Raw genomic sequence first — 25,298 nt, 5'->3', positions numbered from 1 at the left:
GGCAAAGCCAACAGGTATTGGCAATTCGAGAGCTATTGGCGTTGTCACGGTCAAGGTCTTTTATCCATGTTGAATAGCAGCACGACTGCTGTTCAACATGGCTAAAAGTCATGTATAAAAGCACTATGACCCAGCCTGCGATGTATTCTGAATTCACATATTTGAAATCACGTTTGTGTGCGATAATGAAGAAAATGTTTTTGGTGAACTAAATAATGTGGGCAAGAGCACACAGACAGCTCTCAAAGAAACTGATAAAAAGTGCCCGAGCAGAAACTCACTGAGGCCAGCTACCACTGCTGCTCCTTCACCTCGCCATTTCTTGGACGCGTGCCCATTCTTCAACAACAGACACGTTTTTGCCTGCTTGAGCTGTACTGTGCTCCGTTGTGGCTCATCTGCTATACTCTGGCAATTATGTTTAAACGAGAGGGGTGCGGCGGGTGATCTGGGAAAGTGAAACTTAAATGAACGTTACATTTTAAAAAATAGGACATGTAGGTAGTGCCTGGGTTGATAAACAACATTACTCGTGAAGTGTCATTTTAAAAGCCTTGCTACATTTCAGGTCAGTTTCTATTTCAGCTTTTATTTTTTTTTATAATGAAACATCATAATCAAGTTACAAAATGGAACAGAAATGACGCAAGGGCGGCTGAGGAGGTAAATAATAAACCTGATCTTCTAAGGAAAAGAAGCAACAGGGTTGGGACAGGTAGAAGGAGACAGAGTAAGTGAAAACACAAGCGCTTGGGTCGAGTGCTCAAATATAAAGAAAAAAATAGAGCCTAAAGCTAGAGCATTGGTTGGACACAATTTCTTAGTTCATGCTCTGGGGGAGGGAAAAACACAGAATGAGGCATGACGCATTCATGCTATGGACAAATGGGAACGAAGAATATGTGAGCGACGATGGAGTGAACAAATGGTAAGTCTATGGATGGGCTGGAGCCCACTGAATTGAAAACAACATGTCTCTTCGAGACAGTGCATGCCCTGTCTAACCGAGACTTAAAAAAGAAGTTCCCTAAAAGTGAGCAGTGGAAGGACACACACAGATTGGCCATGCTCCATAAGATGAACAAGGCAAGTTATCGAATAAGAAGCAGGCAAAAGAGAGTGAGAATAAAACCAACCAATGGTAACCAATGGTCAAGCCCCTCTGTGTTATTTGTAAGCTCACAATGTCTTTTGCATTGTTTGGTAGGCTCACCCTAATGGTAGTGCTTTGAGGCACTCTAAAGAAATGGCAGAACTATTACCCAATAATGCTAATTTAAGTAACATTGAACAATGACAGGCTGAGTTGGCCATATCAGGATTACGACAACATCTGTTCTGCAGGTTGCACACAGATTTCTGCAGTCAGCACACTCACCCACCAGACTAACTGATTCGCTTGAAGTACATTTGTGATCAGTTGCCTCAGCAATGACCTTCAAAGGGTCACCAAGGTTGATCTGGAGCACATTTACCAGAGATGGTAGGAGGACAGGCCCTGGGGGTCTCCTGTACGAGCGATACCACAGCCCCTGGTACTCTAGCACCAGCAGGAGGACATCTCCACCAGCAGCACTGATAGCTAGGCTGAACAGTTCACCCAGGTGAGAGAAACCACCCGAGTCCTGGCCAATGTACTCTCACTGCACATTAAACACGCGCAGCCCTGAGTTCAAAATCAAACAATGAGCAAGATCAGAATGGCACTTGTGGTAAAAATATATTTGTCACAATTAGAAATAGCAGGAGATTTGCAACAGTGTATTGTCAAGGTGAGAAAATAGGCCAAATAATGGAGTTACCTTAGGCTAGAATAAACAGGCGCTCACTGACAACACTGCTTGTTCTCATCACCGAACCACCAACCTTCTCTTCCCAACCTAAATTCAATGCTCGCATCTGTGTTAATATTGTTAAAAAAATGTTTTTTATTTATTTTAAGGATTTATTGAAAGGAATACCTCTTAGCAGTTAAGTACTCATAATGCTGTCAAATTTAAAATAGATTAATTTACTTTTGAATATGGGCAAAAATCTTAACACGGCATCTTTACCTATGTACTGTAATGCATGCTGATGTTTGTTTTGTTAGAATGGTTCTGCTGCTGCATCAAAAGAGTTTAATGGATATAACAGAGTAACCATGCAAGACGCAAGTCTTACATTTTGCCCATTCCTCGCTAGTGTCTGTGTCTATGGCTCAGAGATATAAGAAACTGCACTGAAGTGAACGGTGTCCCAGGACGGTGAAACCCTTTCCCTGCAGGTGTTAATTCATGTTTACACTTTTTTGTTATTCCTGGTGCAGTTTGTAGCAGCAATGTAGCTACAAAATTGAGCCTCGCCTTTCAAGGATGCCAAGCTCTGCCAGCCTCACACTTGTGCCCTAGGATCGAATAAGCTGTGCAAGCTGCTCTACAGTGTTTTGGTTGGGTAAGCAATCCCCTCAGCCATGCGTTCGCCCCTTAGTTTACCACCCAGACGTGGCAGGCGGGGCACAACTTACAATACATTGCAAATGGAAAACATAACCAACTGTTGCCACTGAGAACGGCGCGAGTAGCGCTCCTAAAGAAAAAGAGAAAGTAGTCCCAAAACAATAGGCTAAAATGTCCCCTGCGTATGTTTAGGGGTAATTGGTCCCTGCTCTCAGGAGGGTTAAACATGGAAAAGAGGCATGATGCAAGCATGCCATGGACCAAGGTGGAGAAGGAATAACAGAGCAACGTGGGAGCCAGCAAATGGCAAGCTTATGGGTGGGCTGAAGACCACAACTGTAGATACAGCTTGTCTCGGTTCCAGACAGTGAGCGCTGTCTTAAGCCGAGACCTAAAAAATGTCTGCCAAAGGTTCCTCTGTGATGCGCAGTTCAGCCTTAGCACTGGCAGAAGGCCGTGTTTGCAGAAAACTGTGACTGCAGACAATCAGCCATTTTAAGGCTCTTGTTGCTCCCTGTGTGGTAAACTAGATATGTGCACTTATTTACTTTTTAATTTCCAAGAATTTTTTCCGTTTTTAGGAATACAAAAATTACAAGCATTGGCATAGCCAATAGGCCTCGCCTTTGGGACCTTATAAGTATTTAGTTATGCAGCACATTAGGCCCGATTCACAGAATTAACTTAAGACAAAATCCTAAACTTACTACTTTTGGTATTCACAGAATGCACTTACTACTTTTGGTAGTCACAGAATGGATTTACGACTACTAACTTTACATCCGCACTCGGGCCGGAGATTCCGGCCTGGAGGCGGATCTTCTGGCTTGGAGGCGGAGCTTCCTGGTTACGCGAGTCGTCTGCAGTGAGTGCCTCGAGACCACGCCAGTGTTTTGACCGACCAGCAAACGCAGAATAAACTGTGGGTACACGAGTCCTTCGCAATTGACTTCCTAGAGACCACGCCTGTAATTTATATTGACAAGTGATGCAGATTAACCCTGTTTGACATCGCACGTGACGATTTACAAGGGACTGAAGAATACCTGGCGGTGGTAACGACCTATGGTGAAGGCCACTGCTCCGCACCTCCCCTTCCTAAGGAGGTCTGCCCACCTCTCCAATGTCCTGATGAAGACCCGCTTGTAAGGGCTATTCAACCTACCGCTCAGGGTCGAAACGTAGACGTTTTTTCTTGATATGTACTCCTTTGGTTATATATGATTCATACAGCCCTATATAGGAGATACTGTCTGACTTTGGATTGTGATAAGCTCCTTTGTACGTGGCTCCGAAATTAGGAGACCGGTGTATATATATATATGTTAAAAAACCTTTATTCAATGATGTATAATTGAGTAATGATGTATTTTGTCACTATTTTCACTTTCATCCCTCACCTCACTTCCTACCCCCTTTTCTATGTGGGCACACAAATGCTTATGAATTGCAAATGAACTTTTCACTATTTGCTTGAACCATTCATTGATTCTTTGGGTTACATTGTGAAATAAATTCAACGTAACCACTGACTTATATGTTGAAATTTTCCTTTTTGAATAATATAATCAACGTATGAATAAGTGTCTGGCTGTCTGGGACCCCTCTTCCTTCATAATAACGTACTACCCAGGTCCCGATGACTATATGGGTTTGACCCTGTTTTTTTGCTAACGCCCCTGTGGTCCTGGCACTGAGGACCACAGGGGCAACTAGTGGCCTGAGGCCACAAATGCAGTGCCAGGGGTCGTAGCCCCTAAATGACGTCCATGCTGCAAGATGGCCCCAGTGTGCATTGCCCATTCAGCCAGCAATTTAACACACCTATCTCACCCTGAATAGGTCAGAACTAGTCTTTTTTATTTGTTCAAGCTGTATTACGTGTCATGCACAGCTTAATGTTTCCGAATATGATGTAAAACCATAAAGCAAAATGTCCCAGAATACACACTGTACTTTGGTGCAATGCAAGGGCTTGCATGTGTCACGTATTCAGACCTAACCGACCTTGGGGCATATTATCAAGCACAGCGTTACAATTATCGCCATTTTAGCGGCAGAAAACTGCAGCTAAAGCAGCGATAATTGGCTAGATAATATGCCCTAGAGAATTCCAATAGAAGCCCATGTTGACACCAGAACATGGGCTTCTATTGGAATTCTCTAGGGCATATTATCTAGCCCATTATCGCTGCTTTAGCTGCAGTTTTCTGCCGCTAAAACAGCAATAATTTTAACGTCGTTTTTGATAATATGCCCCCTTGTGCTTGTCAAGACTTTCTCCAGATCAAGCGCTCTCAACATATAATCCCTGCCAGTTTGGATGAAATGTGAGCCTACCGCTTGTAAACCTCATTGCCTTATGTCTCATTTCCTGTTAATTGATTTCCACACGTGTGTGACTCTTGTCTCTATGCAAAATGCGTGTGTGGACACCTTAAATTGAGAGTAGTAGCTCTACAAAAGAAATTAAATAAAAAAAAATCGAATAGTAAAATATATTTCGATCGCTATTAGTGTAATTACTTATGCAGACTGATACGTCTGACATTCTTACTTTGCATGCAGTAAAAGTTATTGTAAAATAGCCTATCTTAGCCGTTATTTTCTATATTTTCTTGGGAGGAGGAAGACGCCACAATACCTCTTGTAGTGGTCTGGTTTGCATGCTCTGCTGCTCGGTCCGTTCCATATGGGGTTCGGTCTGACAATTTGCCAGGAGGCTTTGGTTCCAAGACTGGCCCTGTCAGAAGTAAAGCTGACTACAGCCCGTCATTCAGACGGTCTGCTAGGTCGGTCAGCACAAGCAAAGCAGGAGGCAGGGGAGTGAAATGTACGACTCCTCCAATTCAAACGCACAACAAATGGTTTTAAAGCATGCACTGTCTGACTGGGTGCACTTTAAACCCATTTGATGGCCGCAATGCAGGACATCCAGTTGAAGCACAGGGGGGGAGCATCAGTCACTGTTGGGTGCTCAGTGCACCGATCTCCGCTCCAGGCACGCTCTAAATTTACAAAGCGCGTGGCCTAGCATAGGCATATTGAGAGCAGGAGACCACTCGCTGCTGACACCAGTCAGCAGAACTGCTTGTCCCATAATCCCCTCTCCCCAAGGTAGGCTGGCAATCGCATGTGGACAGTGGACTGTTGCGAGCAGGGAGTTTATCGCGAGTGGTGACGCGAGTTGTGTGCACGTCGCGCACGCAACGGGAAAAAGTGCTGTGCACGTAGCACGTGCGTGTGTGCGTTCTAGCAAGCTGGTTGCCTGCAAGCCTGTGATGGGTAGCACTTTTGAAACCCGCTTTCTAAATGTCTCGCTGACAGCGCATGCGCGCTGACTCAGCGAGACCTAAAAAGGAAAGGGGGTTATAATGATGGCTAATGAGCATTCGTAATGAAGACAATACATTTATTCTATTAATGCATCCATGCATAGGGTCCATTATAGACAGATGAATAAACAGATCTGTAGCACAGATGTGTGTATGAGATATTAATGGTCATGATTCTAGGCCCCGAGTGAGGAAGACAGAAAAGGTGGGTGAAGGGGGAAGGAAAGAAGACATAAGGATGCCCCAGATGGAGAACAAGGGAAAATAGTGAAGGAGGGGTTGGAGAAGAAAGTAATGTCAGAGATAGTGTAAAAGTAGTGATGAGTCGGTCATTATTGTTGCTGTTATTAGTAGTTAAGAGAGAGACATGGAGAGATGTCAGCATTGGGAAATGGGACGTATTGTGTTCTAAATCATCGAGGCTTGATTTTTTTATTTATAAATCTAGTTTGTGCCATAGTTTCTGTGATGTAAGACCGTTGGAGTTTTTGTTAATAAATGTATTATATGCGCTTCTTGTGAAACAGACCCATGCCACCAAGTATGATGTGACAGATTTCGGAATGATTTCCATTCACAAAGAATGTTTTTTAGTCCTAACATTAGTAGTAGGTCCATGAGACACATGTCTAGTTGGTTTAGTCCTAAGGCGGGGGAATAGCACCAAGGACCTAGGGTCACTGTGTAGAAATTAAGGGAAATATCAATTTTAAAGATAGCATTTATTACTTTTTGAATCTCCATTGAGAAGGAGTGAAGGTTTTTGCAGTGTCATAGCATGTGATTGAGGGTGCCAGGAGAGTTTTGGCAGTTCCAGCAGATTTCGGAATCGCAGGAGCCCTAATATTTACATTGTTTTTCTGGAGTCCAATATACCTTATGTAGTATCCAATATTTGCATTGTGGGAGATTTTGTATTTGAGGGCATAAGTCCAGATCTTTTTCCAAGTTTCATCTGTAATGTTTGAATTAGTAGAATTAGGCAACTGAGCGCAACTGCTATGGCCCCTCGGGTCAATAGGTGTTCCAACATTTTTCCCTATCTCTCCACAAGCAAGCTAGCCACATGTCAAAAGACTTATAACTCCAGAGCCTGTCTTCTTGCTCTTCCTTCACCCCTTTCTCTCCTGCCTTTCTTTTCTTTCAACCTTTTTCTTGTTCTCAGCAAACTACGACATGTGGGGTTAGCTAAATACATATGCCAAAGTACCTCAAAACGCTATTGTACAAACAGCGATTGGCTAACCCTGTAACAGAAATGCTAATGTCCTTGCTTCTAAAAATGTAATAAAATACCTTGAAATAAAAAAATAAAAAAGAATTAGGGGTGTATTTTATTCATTTTGTTTGGATTCTGGAAGGGAATTTATTTGTTGGTCTTGGAAGAATTGAGAGTTTTGTAGTCTGTGGCAACTACATGGGGCAGGTTGGTTAATTTATAGATGAGGGGAATCAGGTGTGATTTGTGTGGATTAGAACTTTTTCATGGTGACTTTTAGTTTGAGGAACTTGTAAAATTCGATGTTTCCCAGGTTGTAGGAGTTTTTCAGTTCTGCAAATGGTTTGGTGTTTGTTGATAGGCTAAGGCCTTTGAGGAATAATATATTCTTTGATGAGTAAGGGCTGCATGATGGGTAAGTGCCATCAAGTTTAATTTTAGGGTTATTCCATATAAATGCATAGTCTGAATTTCAAATTCTGCATGATAGCATTTTATCAAGTGTGGGAAGTGCTGAGATGGTATCTTTAAGGACAGCATGCAAGTATTCAAATGAGGGTGTTTTCATGGTTAGCGTTGAGATTAGGGAGCATGGTGTGGCTAGAAATTCTTCAAGATGTGCCCATAATGGTGCATCTTGGGATTGTTTGATTAGGAAAGCAAGTTGGTATTTGTGAAAGTTGGGAATATTAAGGCCTCCAGAGCGTTTACTTATTTTTAGTTTTTTGAGAGCCATTCTACCTCTTTTCCTCTTCTAGAGGAATTCGGAAATTAGGGCGTCTATATTGTTGAAGAATTTAATATGAAGTTGAATGGAGACCATGGCGGTGTTAAAGTTTATTTGCAGGGCAATCATCATTTTGATACATTTCCCGGGACCCCACCAGGTCATAAATTTCCACGACCAGGCTGAAATAGGTTCTTTGATTCTTTTTAGAAGGATCTCTTTGGTTAGTTTCTTTGTGTCTTCTAGATTACCTTTGAAATATATGCCTAAATATTTGATCTGTGAATATCGCCCATGAAGTTTAGTTTTATATACTTTGTTCGGTAGAGTTAAATTGTTTATTGGGAAGACTTTAATTTTCTCTAGATTCAGGGAGTAACCTGAGAACTTCACATGTGAGTTAATATCGCCTAGGATTCCAGGGATGGCAGTTTCCGCCTCTTGAGAGAAAATAAGTATGTCGTCCATGTAAGTGTCAACTTTGTAGGGAGTGTTCCCAATAGAAATAACCTTGATGTGTGTGCTGGTCTGATACTGGCAAGTGGGGTTCGATTATTAGGAGATAGATTCGAGGTGATAGGAGATAACCTTGTCTAGTCCCTTGTGCTAAGTTTATTTTATTTGAAAGAAAGCCATTAACGTAAATGAATAGAAGGTTGGAAGTATAAGGCAAAAACTTGGCAGATAAACATATAGCAGAGATTCAATTTGCACAATTTCCACAAAAAGGACTAAGAGACCTTACCAAAGGCCTTTTCTGTTTCGATGGCCATGGCCATTGTGGGTGAAGTAAGGAATTTAGCTTTTTTGATGATGTGGCAGAAGTTTCTAACATTGCCTGATCCGTGCCTACCTTTTTACAAAACCAGTTTGTGATTGATGGATAAGGGAATTGGATAATTCTCTCAAGCCTAGTCACCAAGATTTTTGCATGTATTTTACAGTCTAGGTTTAGGAGGGAAATGGGTCTGTAATTTCTGACCTCTAGGGGATCCTTCCCTTAATTCTAAATTATGGCGATGGTGGCTTCGGAGGTTGTATCTGTGATTTTACCGGTCTCCCTGAAATGTTGGAAAAGGGATTCCGTTTGAGAAACTAGTTCTCTTTGGAAGGTTTTAAAGAAGGTGGCTGTAAAGCCATGAGGCCCTGACGCTTTGCCTGGTTTTAAGGAATTTAAAGCACTTATGATCTGTAAGCGCGAGAAAAGTTGGTTGTGAGATATAAGATCCAGTTCGGAGAGTGTTGGAAGTTGAATATTGTCCAGGTATTTCCCACAAGTGGCTGCTTGAGCAGTTTCTTTGGGATTGTATAGGTCATTGTAGAAATCATGAAAGGCCGTACATATTTGTAGTGGGCCTATGGTGGTCATATTTGACTTATTTTTTATAGATGAGATATTGTTATTGTTGAATTTTTAGTAATTTGCCAGTGTTTTACCTGCTTTGTTTGACACTTTGAATTTTTTCATTTGTTGTGTTGTACCCAGGTATGGGCCCTGCGGCTCAGAAGCTTGTTATAATCATATTTTAGTCTGTTAAGTCTCTTAAGTTGGTGTAAGAGATCCTGGGTTTTATCTACAGTAAGTTTCCATTCCTATTGTTTAATTGACTGTTCCAGATCATTGAGATTTTTGTTTGTGTGTTTGTTTATAATAGACATAATGGGGGAGATTTACCAAATCTCCATGCAATGCAGCGCAGCCTCCCTCGAGGCTGCGCGACAGGGAAGGAGCATGAGAGTGCCATATTTTCCCTTGCGCAAGTGCTGATTACAGCTGCCGTGTGCCACGTACCACCTTAGCGCCATAGCGCTAGGGTTTGTTTGTTTGAGTCTAGTGTAGGTTTTGTACAGGAAGGGTACCCTTCCTGTATAAAATACTATGCCTAGAGACGAGGGAAAGCTTTTCCCACTATGCATGCGCATGAAAAGTCAGAAAAGGTAGGAGAAATTAAAGCATTTCTCCTTTCTTGCACCTAGTTTAAAAGGGCACAGTTTTCTGACTCTAAACCCAATCTACTGTGTTTAGTAAATTGGGTTTAGCATGAGGTGGTTGCATGGGAACGCCCATGGTCCACCCTTGGTATGCCCCCATGGTGCAAAGTAATGTGAAGCAGCATTACTTTTACGTTATTTATAAGTAAATTAGGAAAAAAGGATTTTGTGCCATTTTGCATCACCTTTGAGATGCAAACACAACGCAAAAACGCAGTAAATCCCCCCGATGTTAATAAGGTCACCTCTAAGGGTAGCCTTCATGGCATCCCATAAGGTTTCTTTAGAGATTTCATTAGCGTCATTATCGTGCAAGAAATTGTTGATAAGAGCTTTTTATTTTGTTAGTGAGTGATTGGTATTTAAGAATTTCTTCACTGAATCTCCATTGTTTGGACTTGGGGCTGGGGGTGGGGGTTGTGACCAATTTCTAGGTCCACTGATATACGTGCATGGTCTAATATAAGTATTGGTTTGATCATTGGTGCTGAGGCAATCGGAGTGAGGACATTGTTCGTAAGAATCTAGTCAATTCTTGAGAGAGTATTATGCGGGTGTGAATAAAATGTAAATTTGCTTCCTGTTGGATTATGGAGACGGCATATGTCATTTGTTTGTGTGCTTTATTAGGTCTATATTTACATGCAGAACTCCTATCTAAAACTTTATTACAGAGAAGGTTAAGGTCTCCTGCCAGGAGAATGCTTGAGCCGTTTGGTAACACAGAGAGTTTTTTGTTCAAGGCAATCCAGAACTCAGTAGCACCAGCCAAAAGGCGTAAAAACTCATTATATAAAATAAAATGGAATTGTTTTTAACTTTAGTGATTACCTACCATCGTTATCATGGATGAGGTCTACGATCTCTAGGTTAGATATATTAGTTAAAAGGGTTGTGACACAATTTTTATTTTTCTTGGCTGGGTAGGCGGACATGCTGTGGATCCCATAGTAGTGCAAGGAGTTGTATTCTTTGAGTCCTAGCTTTGTTTCTTGCAAGAGGATGATATCATCCTTAAATTTGGTTCAGTAGTCAAGGATTTTCCTGCGTTTTTCCTGGGTGGTTGATAAATTGTTTGTTGATGGAGATTGCTTTAAGTTTGCTGTTATTCATGTGGTCTGATTGGGGCTGTAGAATCCAAGCCAATACACAGTGAGGGTTGTAGAAGGGCAGATGACGAGCGTGGAAGTTTCCGATGTTTGGTATTGTGTGGAGGTGAAGCGAGGGGAGACCACTTTTATACTTGACATTAAGTTTAAGTATGCTTTTCAATACAGTCTTTTACGGCAGTGGGGGTAGTGATGAGTGATTGGATGCTGAGTTAGTATGTGGGATATGTAAGAGCCATTCGTTGTTGGGGAATAGTTTGTTGTTTGTAACTGTGGCATCAGAAAGGGGGAGGATAATATAGGAGTAAAGGAGGAGAAAAGAAAGAACAGATGAAAAACAAAAGAAGAGCATAAGGTTAGGAAAATAACCCGCAGCCCACTCATAACCCACTCAGTGAGTACCTTCGGGGAGTTAGGTAGTGTTAGAAGGGACGATCCCCAGGTGAGGCCAGAATATGTACCTGACCACCCTGTGACCCACCTCTCCTAGGAACACTGCCGAGCACTGGCGGGAGATCCCTCAGGGAGAGGATCTCCAATCTAGGATCGCACGCGCTGAGCTAGCACCACTCGACAAAGGGACACCACACCGTAGGATTCAAGAGAACGTATTCTTTATCTCTCAAGCAAATGGATCTTTATGATCCGCAGATTCTTATGTACAAGCAGAGCAAGGGCTCAAAGAGTCTCGGTAGGGGCTAGGGTAGCGGGACAGTCTTTAAGGTTCAAAGTTAATGCAGGTGCGTATCCGGTGCACAGCTCTCAATTCTTGAGCTGGGGGATACGGGTAGATCTTGGGTCCAGCCGGACCAGGATAGTCTCTGAGCTGCGATCGAATCAGCAGGGCTCGAGCAAGGATGAGGTAGTTCTTACGGTCTGTTGGGAGCCGCGATCGAATCAGCAGGGCTCAGAAGTTCTCAAGGTTGCAAGGGAGCCGCGACGATGTCAGCAGGGCTCAGATGGATTCAGGCAGAAGTCCTTCTCTGCCGAGTAGGAGCCGCGACGAGGTCAGCAGGGCTCAGATGGACTCGGGCAGAAGTCCTTCTCTGCCGGGTAGGAGCCGCGACGAGGTCAGCAGGGCTCAGATGGATTCGGGCAGAAGTCCTTCTCCGCCGGATAGGAGCCGCAACGAGGTCAGCAGGGCACTGATGGTTTCATGCAGAAGTCCTTCTCTGCTAGGTAGGAGCCGCGACGACGTCAGCAGGGCTCTCGTAGTTCCAGGATACAACTGACTTGATCGTCCCAGAGCAACCCTTGATATAGGACTGCTTCCCTTTGATGTCCGGAGTCCTCGCAGGCGGAGGGCCCGGTTGTTGTGGGTTCCGCCTAGGCGGCTCTTTTCATCCTTTCAAGTTGGGTCTGGAGGGATCCCAGACACGCAGCAGGCCTGGAGCCAGCCCTCAGGGAGGCCGTAGGGGCGATCGAAACTCATCTCTCGAGGGGAGGTGGGAGGTGTGATCGAACTACTCCTCCCTCTCTCACTCACGGGGAGCGCTCTACCCCCCAGCCGGGTATGGCACGCCTAGGGCCGCTGTCGGGCTGGGGCCTTGCGGCCATCTTAGGTGCAGGGACATGGGCACCGGGCCTCGGGTACTAGAAAGATGGAGGGAGAGGACGGGGAAGCCCAGTGTCGGGGGTGTGGATCATGGAGGGAATGGTCGGGTGAATCAGGGTCATGGGGAGTTGCACGGGTCAGGGAGGGCCACGCCACGAGGCCGGGTCCAACAGGTAGTAGTGGTGGAGGCCTCAGGAAGTCGGGCTTCTGAGGGAGAGGGGGAACAGGAAGTGCAGCAATTGCGGCAAGGAGAGACAGTTATTAACTTAAAATTAGACTTTAACCTAGTTTTCATTCATTCTTGCCTTTAACATGTTATGTAGCAAAACAGCATATAGTCCATACACTGATGAAATGCAACATTATTGAGATACAATGGCAGAGTATCTAGACTGTTGCCAATGTGTGGAGAATAAGCTATGAACGACACAAACATTAGTGTACTTATTTTAATGTTATTTTAGGTATTAGCTCTAGCACGGGCCAGGCTTCAACAGGTTCTGCAGGGCACTAGGATGCTGTACATAGAACAGTACGGTGCTGCTGAGGAAAACATCCAGAACTACGCGGCCAGAGCCACGGGTTCCGGAAGCCCGCAAGCATAAACAAGCTTGCCTGAACAACGCATCTGCCTAAACAATGCAAATGAGTGATTAAGGCAAATGTGCTCTAGTGTTCAGGATGGGTGGGGACTCGAAAAAGGAACAGGAGCGTTGGAACAGGAAGCGGTCACGGACCGGTAAGTCGGGTTGGGGGCCGGGTCTGGGGGGTCTCTTATGGGGGAGAGGGATCGATGAAAGTTTCTAGGTCTTGGGAGTTGCTTTCGGGGTGGGGGGGTGTGGTAAGTTTTTAGGGGTCAGGGCAGGAGGAGTGGCTTGGGGTAGTTTTAAGGGCTGGGTTTGGGGGACTATTTAAGGAATGGGGTGTTTTTAGGGCTCAGGGGCGGGTAGATACGGGGTTTGTAATTTAGGGCTCAGGGCGGGAGAGCATGTAGGACATTTGCAATTCAAGGATCAGGGCTGGGGCAGGTAGGGGGTTTGTAATTTAGGGCTTAGGGAGGGAGAAGGGAGGGGTTTGTAATTTAGGGCTTAGGGCGGGGGGAGTCGGAGTAGGGGCAACTTAGCCACACATAGGGATATAGATAGGAGCTAGAAAAGTATGTAATGGGGCTGTACTAAACTTACATTAGCTGCGGCAAATGGGGTTGAGATACCCCATTAGTACTCATACTACAATGTATCTAATGGCATCTTCTTTATCATAACCCTAGTATCCATACTATGGGTGCTTTGTTAGTGTGGAGCTATCACCTGAGTACACTCTGTTCCCAAATTCCCCATTAGAGACAGCCACGGAAGCTTAACTGAAACCAGCCCTCTACAGGAGTTACCAACCAGACACTGTCATGGAGTAGATTGTCATAACCGGAAAGATGGCTCAGTGAGTGAACACTTGCCCCATGAGCAGTGTGCTGTCTTTCAGATCTGTCTAGCCTCGGAACAAGCCCACAGAGAAGTCTTTTTTTTCCTCTGCTGGTTTCTGTTGTGGCTTTGTTTCCTGGAGCTGCTGGCTGAAGCGCCTGAAAAACTTTCCAAGCCATCTGGGCTCTAGCAGCCTAAAAGACTGGATAGCTGTTTACGTTGACAAAAAACAATGTATCTAGTGCCAATTTATCTAGTGCTGGAATTTTGTAGAGCTAACATTAAGAAATTGGCAGACACTGCTATGATATAAAATATCAGATTTATAACACAGGGCTGGTTTTGCAGTAACCTTTGGGCATTGGATTCCTGAATGTATTCACATTCCATGGTTCTTGGAAATAGCCTTCTAAACAAACTCTTTCTGCAGGGAAGCATGTGACATAACCGATGCGCATCACCCTCTCATACTGGTCTTTATGACTCTCATTCGCACAAGTCAAGCAGTGTGAGGCACTTCAGGCAGCCTTGGGCCAATGCATGCACACCTACACAGCAGGGCAAGGGTGCCTGCATTAGAAGTAGGGGTGGGTGATAAACTCCACTTCGCCAGTGGAGTTTGTGGAGTTTTGCCCAGCGTGGAGTTCTGGAAAAACTCCACAAACCGCCATGTAGCGTAGTTTCTTCTCATGCGCAGCTTGCCAAGGTTAAGTTGGTGGATGCGAATGAAAAAAATCAAGCACTAGAACGCCTCCTGGTGAGATTTCTCAACGTGGCGGTTGTAGCAGGTCGCTACTTTTCACATTGAGAAAGTTGCTGCTCAGGTATAAAATCTACTCGAGCAGCAGAAAGTAGCAGTGCCCGCTGCCATTCCTCATGGTGCCGTTCCTGCTTATTTTACAGTGCAGAACAAGATCTCAGCACTAAAACAGCACGAGCAGCATGGCTTGCCGAATTCTGCCACTAGCGTGCGTCAACAAGCGATACATAAATACAAACCTTTGTCCTCCTCTATCCTTCTGGTATCATTCCATATCCAAATAACTGACTAACCTATACACCACTTAAAATGTACTTGCATGTTTCACTATACTTATACAACACTAATCCTCTATGGGTCCCGGAGTAGCGTGCTACCCGACAAACAAGCGCTTCGACGCCTCGTCAGGGGTAGTAAGCGCTATATAAATGCAATTACAATACAATACAATACAATACTTGCGGAACTCCGCAGAATCTCTCTGAGGTTTTTTTGTAACTCTGCGGAATTCCACGGAGTGAAACTCTGTGAGTTCGGCCCACCCCTAGTTACAAGGAGAATTGTTTTTGTGCAGGAAGGGATACCTTCTTGCACAAAAACAAGTGCTTGCTGCATTTTCAAAGCACATAGCAAGAGGAAATAGAGAGAGGAAAAAAGGTTTTTATCCTTCTACCGCAATCATTTGGAAGGCGTGGCAATTTCATGCAATCCCAGGTTTACAAACCTTTGTAAATCTGGGATTGCGTGAAACCCATCGGTGTAGGCATGGATACGTCTATGCTCCACCAATGGAATGTCTTGCAGAACGAAATTTAACAAAAGTCAGCGCAAGCCGCTGCTTTACATTTCTTTACGAAGCCAAGCAAGGCGGCACAAATTGCCCCTTGCATGGCTTTGTAAATACCTACCAGTATTATGCTTTGTGGCGCAACTACGACACAAATTGCCAGTAAACTTAGCCCCCAGTTTGAGTCCTGGCGTCAGCTCAACATACAGTGATTTTGGGCAAGTCACTTAATCTATCAGTGGCAAAAACAACAGGTGATGGACAGAATGCAGAACATTGTCATACATTCACCCCAGTACAGAGATCTGGGCCTAAATCCATCGTTTTTTTGCACTCCACACCACCCCAGGTCAGACATGGCCATATGCAAATCAGCCTTGACCCTGTGCCTCATAGGAACAGGGCAGCCCGAACTGCCCAGCCATGTCTTTCCTGGACCGGAATCAGGCCTCCAAGGACCGGTTTCTGGCTATCAGCCGTCATCAGCCTGGATAGCTTGACTCCAGTGGTGTGGAGAGCATGGGACTCACGTCTGAGCATACCCATCCCACTCGGGGCGACAAAGGCAAAACAAGAAATCAGAAACCGGTCCTAGGATGCTTGACTACGGTACAGGAAAGACATGGCTTGGCAGTTCGGGCTGGACTGTTCCCATGAGGCACAGGGTCAAGGCTGATTTGCATATGGCCATGTCTGAACTGGGGTGGTGTGGAGTGCAAAAAACGATGGATTTAGGCCCAGATCTTTGTACTGGGGTGAATGTATGACAATGTTCTGCATTCTGTCCATCACCTGTTGTTTTTGCACTTAATCTATCAGTGCCTAAAAAATAATCTGATTTTGAGTGATGTAATCTGGTGATCATGCAAAGCAATACCTTTAGACCGACTTTGAGCTACAAACAAAAAGTTGTTTTCCTTAATGTCTCTAATTAGGATATAGCCCAAAACTGAATTACACTGCAGAAATATAGCAATTAGCCGCAAGGCACTACAGGGATATTTTTGAGGTCCATCCGCCTGAAGCCCCTAAGAGTCCAGCTAATCACAGTCTTTCACTAGTTAAAAAATAACCAATGGGTGCTTTGACATGAGGGTAATTCATTCTTAGCAGGATCTGCTCAGGCTGTTGGTTCACTGACATCTAAAAGCACCTCTTTTTCCAGTCATAAACTAGGCAGTCTGTGCTTATATGGACTTTTGAGGGGCTCAGGCAGACTGAACTCAAACTAGCTCGCGTATCCTATTTGGGAGTGCATGATCAAAATAGGTACTAGAACTTCCCCAACTGGGGAATTGGCAGGGCTGTCAGAGGTGGCCCCCAGTGCATCCCCCATTTACAGCACATGAAGAACCTAGCAGGGCCAGGTTCTGATGGCGCCTTTAAACCCTGGAGCATGTCGAGGAACTGCTCGGTCATGGGTGGTCACAAGGAACCTGCCTACTGCTGACTTAGATATGACCTACTGCCAAATCACCCACAGCCACATGCATCAAGCGATTTAGGAATCGCAAACCGTGCGATTCGCAAAAATCGGCCGTTTGCGATTCCTAAATCACTATTTGGGATGCATCAAACAAAAATACAAGAAATCGCTATTTTTTGCGATTTCTAAAAATGCAATTGCATTTAAGGAATCGCAATTTGCGATTCCTTAAATGCAATGCATGACACCTTTAACAATTACGAATTCGCAATTAGGAGGGAAAAAATTTCCATGAGGTAGGACCTCATGGTAATTTGCGAAAAAACTAAAAAATGCATTTTTTTGCTTTTTTCAAACTGTCATGTTGTGCACACACACGCTCTTAGGGCAACACAACATATGTGCATAGATTGATTTCTGGGGTGCAACAGGGTGTCCTTTGGACACCCCTGCACCCTTGAAATCGCAATCTTAATTTGCGATTAGCTAATTGCGAATCGCAAATTGAGATTGTCTTCCCATTCATTCATATGGGCCTTCTGGCCCATAGGAATCAATGGGAAGGGATTCCTTAATTGCGATTCGTAAATTGTGAATCGCAATTAAGGAATAATAAGGAATCACTTAAAAAATTGCGATTTTTTGATGCATTGCCGTTTGCGATTCCTTAATTGCGATTAAGGAATCGCAAACGGCAACAATGATGCATGTACCTGCCAGTCCTTAGCCTGGTAAATTCTGCTGAAGGGAGATCCCAGGTTCTTCGGCCACCGATGCCGGGTTTGGTAGGGCCGGGGATCCACAAGTCTGGCCTGTGGGCAGCTCCTTGTAAGCTTCCCAACCTGGGTCTGAAAAACAAACAGGCCCACTCCTCGAAAGATTCAGAGCATAAATGAACTCTCTCAACAGCCCCCACTATGAAAAAATGCCCAATTATATCTCTGCTATACTGTACCATACCATACCGTACCACACCACACCACACTATAGCACAAAATTACAATTCATGATATGTTTACAGCCTTCCGCTTCTCCCCTATTATGCACCCTGGTCTTTCATCTCTTCTGGCCACTTTGTTAGTCAACAGGTCACAGTCACTGTCTAATCTTGGTTTCTTCACAGTGGACATTCCCAATATTTAATCTTATGTTACATTATGGCATTTGTATAATGTGTGCTAAAAACCAAATGCAAGTAGCACCCTGGGTGGAATATTGTGACTGGTGCAGTCAATCCGGATGCTGGCACAAATTACTTATGTGTGCATGAGTTTTTAGGACCAGATTTACAAACAATATGCGGCGTGAGTGCGCCACTTCTTGTGACAGCCACAACGTAAAATTCATTGTGGGATTTACAAAGCTATGACTTTGTAAAAAAAAAAGGAAAAAAAAAGAAAGGAATGCAGATCATAGTGCTGCCTTGGGTTAGTTTACATCGGGGAGGCGTTACAGGGGTGGAGCATAGGTGTTCCAGTGCAGCCACCCATGTAGTTTGACACAAACTCAGATTTACTAGTTTGTAAACAAAAGTTTGCATGAAAATGGTGCCTACCGGAGGCTGGTCTAACGAGGAGAAATATTGTTATTTTTCCTTGTTACTTCCTCTTTCCATGTGTGATGCATTCTGCAGCTCATATAGAAAGAGAAATAAGCTTCTTAGAATCGATTCTGTGCAGGAAGGTATTCCTCCTGCTCAAAGACTATTCTCTCCACCACACCCTTGGGCTGTGACTCAAGGGTGCCTGAGTGGGTGCTAGGCTGCCACAAGTGCGCCAGCGCAAGAAGAGAGCAGAATGCACCATGTCTTAGTTAAATATGGTGCATTTTTGCTCTGTCCCTTTCATGTAATTCAGAGCAGAAAATTTAGTAAATGTGCTTCAGTTTGTTCAGGGACATAAAGCAGACAGAGACTGCTAGCCTGTCTGTCCACCTATGTGAGGTGAGGTAAGTGTGATGTGTGCTAAAAGTTATATTGCCCATGTGCTGTTGGGTGTCACAGCTATTAAATGCTCTTCCCCAATTTATGTGCAGTCTGCCATGTACTAATACTACTGTCTTACAATTCAATCAATCAGGATTTATAAAGTGTGGCTAATCACGCAAAAGGGTATCCAGGTGCTTGCAGGTCCCGGAGGCTTTTTTGAACAGCCAGGTCTTGAGGACCATTCGGAATTCTGGAAGTGAGGTGATGGTCCAGAGGTGCATGGGAGGCTGTTCCAGGTCTTTGTTGTGATGTGGGAGAAGGAGCGTCTTCCACTTCTGCTTCTGTAGATGCAGGGAGTTTGGGAAAGTGAAAGGGAGGCGGAGCGTCGTCTTCTCGATGGTTGGTGGAAGTTCAGGCAGTGGTTAATGTAGGCGGGTCTTTAGTTGTGTAAAGCCTTGTACGTGTGTGTCAGCAGCTTGAATTAGCATCTCTCTTGTACAGGGAGCCAGTGGAGTTGCCTGAAGTGGGGTGTGATGTGGGTGTGTCTGGGAAAGCAGAGGGTGAGGTTGACTGCGATGTTCCGTATGGTCTGAAGTCTCTGTAGGAGGTGTGCAGCGATTCCTACTTAGAGGACGTTGCCGTAGTCCAGTTGCCTGGTGGTGAGGGTCTGTGTCACCATACAGCAGAAGTAACAAGAAATCCACAGTTTCAAAGAAAAAAGGCTTTTTGCGCAAGAGCCACATGAGATACCATTGCTGATGTGCCATTACAGGTATTTGATGCTCTCATTGTGTTATGGATCTGATATGTGGTGCCCAAAATAATATCCAAAGTCACATTATGGATCTCAGGTCAAATTGAGCTCAGTGGATCCAGAATGTGCATAGGACAGCTTGTGTGGAAGCTGGCATGACCCTGGATTTTGGGCCTCCACCCCATTACATCACTGTTGCTTTTGTCGGCTTGTGGAACCTGCCAGACAACTATTGGAAGGCTGGAGGGTTCCTTACCTAGGACTATTTCATATTATCATTGTCCAGTGGAAAAAATATGGCCCTTTCTTCATGTCTCTTGGCCTTCTCGGTTAGTAGAGAAAACCAATCCCTGGTGACTTTAGGTATCCTGGTTCAAGTGGAATCATTTAGGATTGTGGGTATGTGTGATAGAATGTAGTACAAATGACCTGTGGTCATCACCAGCTGCAACCCTAGTCTGTAGCGTTTAGTAGCTTGAGCCAAGAGTTCACGATCCTGCTGCCCCCCAGTAAAAATATGCTTAGCAATGCAAAAGGAAACAACACCTTTCTTTCATCAAGTTCTCTAAGGAGGCTGAGGTTGAGTCATGACTTCCTGTCTAGAACCTTCCACTACCAGGTTTATATATCTAGGCGGGTATTTAGGCACAGATTTACTAAGATTTTATGTTGGTGTTGCGTCACTTTTGCAATGCAGCCCGATGCAGTATAGTAGTTTAGTGAATACAAAGTAACAAATGTAGGACAAAGCTCAGCCTTGTTGTACTTTGAGTTGAGTTGGCATTATATAGGTGGAGCATGAGCGTTCTCATGCACTCACCCATGTACTTTGGTTAAAACCCAGTTTTATTAAGACTTGTAAACCTGGGGCCTGATTCACAGAACTAACTTAAGATAAAATCCTAAACTTACTACTTTTGGTATTCACAGAATGCACTTACTACTTTTGGTATTCACAGAATGCACTTACTACCTTTGGTATACAAAGAATGGATTTACGACTACTAACTTTACGTCCGCACTCGGGCTGGAAATTCCGGCCCGGCGGCAGAGCTTCCAGCCCGAAGGCGGAGCTTCTGGCCCGGAGGCGGAGCTTCCGACCCCGAGGCGGAGCTTCCGGCCCAGAGGTGGAGATTTCAGCCATGGCTAAATCCCCACCTCCGAGCCGGAAGCTCCGCCTCCGGGCCGGAATTTCCGGCCCGAGTGCGGACGTAAAGTTAGTAGTTGTAAATCCATTCTGTGAATACCAAAAGTAGTAAGTGCATTCTGTGAATACCAAAAGTAGTTAGTGCATTCTGTGAATACCAAAAGTAGTAAGTTTAGGATTTTGTTTTAAGTTAATTCTGTGAATCGGGCCCTTGGGTTTGTGGCAAACTGGTGTGCGTACCCAAAAGAGGCACAACGAGATGAGATATCTTCATTGCTCCTCGTTATTTCCTCTCTCAAAGCATGATGCATTCCTTAGCACATATAGAAAGAAGAAATTGCCTCTTAGGATTGTTTTTGTGCTGGAAGGAGTCCCTTCCTGCACAAAAACAATGCCGCCTGCAATGTAGACACAATTGCAGCATGGCACGTGGGCGCCTGTATTGTCACTTGGCAGGGCACAGTGAACTAGCAGAGAGAGCAGGAGTGCACCATATCTCTTGAAGTGGTACTAAACCTGAGAAGACTCTGTGTGACATTACCAGCACCCCCACATTTCACTTGTTGCTCTCTACTGAAGAAGGACAACAATCCTGAAACACAAGTGTAGAGATACAAGGCACTGGCTGCGCCAACAATGGTGAATGCTAAAGACTTTCAGCTGAAGTGAGTGTTATCATGCACTTCATTTACCACATTGCATCTGGGCTAATTGTGTGCTAGCATGCCAGGCAGTGTGCTCCCTCCTCCTTTTTGTGATTTGCACCATATCATAGTAAATATGGTAAGTTTTTGCTTTCTCCTTTCATGCAATGCAAGTTACCTCTTTGTGCTGCGTGAAATATTAGTAAATCTGCCCCCATAGTGTTTGCCAGACATGGATATCTACCAAAAATGTACAGACGCCGTATCTGCTTTAGAGCGTATACATGGGTATGTCCCGCATCTGCCAAACTCTAATCAACCCTCACAGTTTGTCCTCAGATCCAATAACTGAGGTCTTATAGGTTGCAGATGTGGTAGGGCTAAAGGAGAGAAACTTAGAAAGAAGACTCACAAAAACTTGGCAACAATAGCTGTGCAGGAAAGGGATGGACGGTCTTCTTGGAGATCGAGTAAGCCCCTTTGCTACATCATCCATTAAAAGGAATCTAGTCTCGAGATCCAGTATTTAAAAGTGGAGTATCTCCCCTTGCAAAAGTCAGCGTCTTCTGATTCTGATGAGAGCTAGGGTGTGTTGTAAAAGTGAGCACTCCACTGGCTATAACTAAGCTTCATAATAAAAATCATGGGGTCCCTATGTAAAATATGTTGAAAGACCCTCGGAGAATAGCCCCTCCTTTTAGTAGTATGTTAGAATATCATGAACAGAAATATTGTGCTACAAAAATAATGTGCTTCAAAATATTTGTACCCAAAATATTGTCAATTGTAAGTATATAAAGGTATGTATAGATTAACTATTCTTAAGTCCACATCTCTGTACATTATCCATCCATCTATCCATCCATCCATCTATCTATCTATCTATCCACCGCATCTCATCAAGGTGTACAGTTAAGTAAAGCAGACCTTTACTTACCTATATATACTTATCTTGACAATATTTTGGCAGTCGCTATTTTAGCTAGAATATCTTTTAGCACAATATTTTTCCTACAAAATTGTGCTACACCCTCCTTTGACATAACTCTTCAAACTTAAGCTTGCGAGCCTCCCCCTTCATCCCCCAAAACACTTCATCAGCAGTGACAGCATACTTGGGACTTCTGGTCATTTTATGTGGCTCTCAGGTTTAATGGCAGTGGGTTTCTGAACCTTCAGGCAGTGTCTGGTGCCCTCCAGAGAGTCTTTGAAGTCAGGATATAGGAGTGTGTGATACCCACTAGCGAGAACGTCTAGATAGGCTGTGTACGTGGGTCTCTGATAATACTGTGATGTATTCCTATAGGTTCTGTATCGATTCCCCTATTCCTGACCCTGTTCTGGTTAACAATTAACTAGCAGCCATCCCATGATGCAAAAACCGTTATCTGATTAAGCCACACCACGGCACAGGAACGCGTTATCTGATTAGGTCATAACGCTTGCCATCTAATTAGGCAAGCACTATTCCTTCAGCCCCTGATAAGGCATACGGAGTTCTCAAAACAAATCAAACCTATGACAACCTGGGAAAATCCCTGCGGCCATTGTTTTGATTTCACCAAGAACTTCAGTAAAGAATGTGCTAACGACGAGTTCGTATGACATCCTTATTGACGTATCTATGTCCATCCTTACGTCAATCTCGGCACCTTACAGGTATAAATATTACCGACATTGCCTTAAGCAAACACACGCGGTGGTGACGAGATCGAAGCAGCGAGACTTGCCGAAGAGGTCAGCACAGAGCGGACCCCGCTGGCGCTGCCCCGCCTTCCTGACGCGCTGAGAATGAGAAGCTGCTTTCTCCTGCCGAGAAATCCAGCTCCGGCGCTTCCAAGCAGCCCTTGCAGGCAGCCTGGAATATCAAGACCAAAGACGAGAGATACCAGCCCTCAACCATTCTAGATCTCAGGTACAGAACTGAATAACCCCTTGCAGAGAATTCGTGAGTCAGTCACTTGGCAAAACAAACTTAACTTAAACTGCTACTTGTCTACTCCCGCCCACGTATTAGGCTTAGGTCAGGTACACTGGGGTAGGCGTAGTTAGAAGCACCAGTTGAGTACGATTAGTCAAATGTATATATGTATGTATCTATTTTATCCATTTTAAATATCATATGGCTTAGAAACCATATCAATGCTTTCACAGTATTATTTTATACTTCTGCTTTTATTGTATGCACTTTACTTAACCATAAGTATTGCAATAATATCGATTCATTTCTCTTGTACGAGAAAAGAGACTGATCAATAAATAACATCTTTTATTGAACACGCCAGTCTCTTCCTTTTCTCTACACTCTGGTGAAACTAAGAATGCACTGAACTGACTGAGTAAAATAAGTTGTCTTTTGTTTTCACACGACTCTAGAGATACACTCTTGATTAGGGGAGAGCAAAGTTGTCATGTTCTATGGTTGTCAGAAACTAAATCCCTTCTTGTCTATCCAGGGAGGTTAAACTCCTCCTTGCCTATTCGAGAAAGTTTCTAGTGAACTCTGAGCTAGCTGGCAAACCCAAAACTTTAAGTCTAATATCGTCAGTAGAAGACCTAGTTAACCTCCGTCCTAGGTCTATACTATTGAAGGTATTATTCCAATGCGCAGAGCCTATTGGGATAATAGGAACTACACTACAATACAAAGGCTTATAGTCTAGTTACAGATAGGGAAAGATCTCTGATGCTTGCGGAAGATATAGAAGAAGAAGGCTGCACCACTTTTTTGTTTGTTGCAGTTTTCATACAGCGCAAACTTGACATGAACGTATTTGAGTGCTTTACATGAGCACCACCTACATTACACAAGGGCATAATAATTTCCTTCATTTTTTTGGGCACGGGAAGATGAAGTGATTAGCCAAGAATCACGGGATGTTGAACCTATGGTATACCCATGCTTCTCCCATGGAAAGCCTTCCCAGGGCAGAGTAACGCAAAGGATACATGATGCAAGGGCAAAGCAAGGCCTTGATAAATCTGGCCATTTGTTCCCTTGTTCCAAAGTCAACAGCTCTGGCCGCTGCACCACATCCTCACCCCTTTTAATCCTCCCACTTAATTCTTGTAATGGTGGATGCTATAACGCATGAGGGTGAAGAAGCAGGTAAACACTGTCCAGGTAATAACACTAGTGACCCGTTTCATTAAGGCATTGGGTGAGGTCATAATTTGAGCAGGCTTCAATACAACAAAGTATGCAATAGCAAAAGTCATATAGCGGGAGAAGATAGGTCTACACTGATTCAACAGTGGTCTCTACCATCCATTCCCAGCATTTCATTGCTTGTGGTCAATTGTGGGGCAACTAATGAGACAATGATTCAACCATTGAACAAAACAAATAATGTTGATGGACTCAATTGAAAAGCAATAAGACTGACCAGCCTAAAAATAAAATACAAATGCATGAGGCCGCTGAAGTTAGTCAACCGAAGAATTCGAATCAAACCCTCAAAAGCAAGGGGATATATTTTCAGAAGCATGCCTACGATTTTGCACCTTCAAAAGCTCACAGGTGCACTTTACCACCTACCTTAAACCTCCAAAGCCCTCCAATGTCTTCACTTCTCTCAAAGCAGGTGGGCTCCAACCCCTCATCCAGGCAGCACTTGATGGACGTCAGTCCACTTGACCCTCCTCCGATAATCGCTACTCTCTTGCTCATGGCCATTGTGTCGGAATACAATCGTTTTATGGGGACTGTGCAGTGCTGGTGAAGATAAAAGAAAATACTTGTATTTGAAACTTTTTGCGATATGGAATAAGGAGCAATTCTTAGGCAGCCATTTTGACAAACATATATATTTGAAACCTTTTCAGGAATCCTGGACGCAATTCCGCTTGACCAGTTACAAATGGTTTCTACTGGATATAGTGGCTGGTTATTTGGGATTTTGGAGAATCACTAGATTGTTAAGGAGAAAATGCAAATAGCTTCAAGGTCCCTCGTACAACTATTAGTTACTGTCTAATTGGGTCTATAGGTTAAAGTTGGCATTTATGTTAAGTACAATTTTGCTTTAGATCTGTGTTGTCCAAAGTGCATAAAAGC

At 44.0% G+C, this 25,298-nt stretch overlaps 1 protein-coding gene across 3 annotated transcripts in view; it reads right to left on the bottom strand.

Annotated features, from left to right (window-relative positions):
- Nucleotides 1–25,298, bottom strand: part of LOC144754069 (flavin-containing monooxygenase 5-like) — a 413,291-nt gene that overhangs the window by 246,367 nt on the left and 141,626 nt on the right. For all 3 annotated transcript variants that reach the window (XM_078641598.1, XM_078641614.1, XM_078641606.1), the window contains one exon: nucleotides 24,780–24,956. In XM_078641598.1, coding sequence (XP_078497724.1) covers nucleotides 24,780–24,917 — 138 coding nt within the window. In that variant the 5' untranslated portion in view covers nucleotides 24,918–24,956. The remainder of the gene's footprint in view (nucleotides 1–24,779; nucleotides 24,957–25,298) is intronic.

The sequence above is a fragment of the Lissotriton helveticus genome, chromosome 1_1 (assembly GCF_964261635.1).
Source record: "Lissotriton helveticus chromosome 1_1, aLisHel1.1, whole genome shotgun sequence".
In the NCBI taxonomy this organism is placed as follows: domain Eukaryota; kingdom Metazoa; phylum Chordata; class Amphibia; order Caudata; family Salamandridae; genus Lissotriton; species Lissotriton helveticus.
This window is presented reverse-complemented; position numbering and strand designations above follow the sequence as displayed.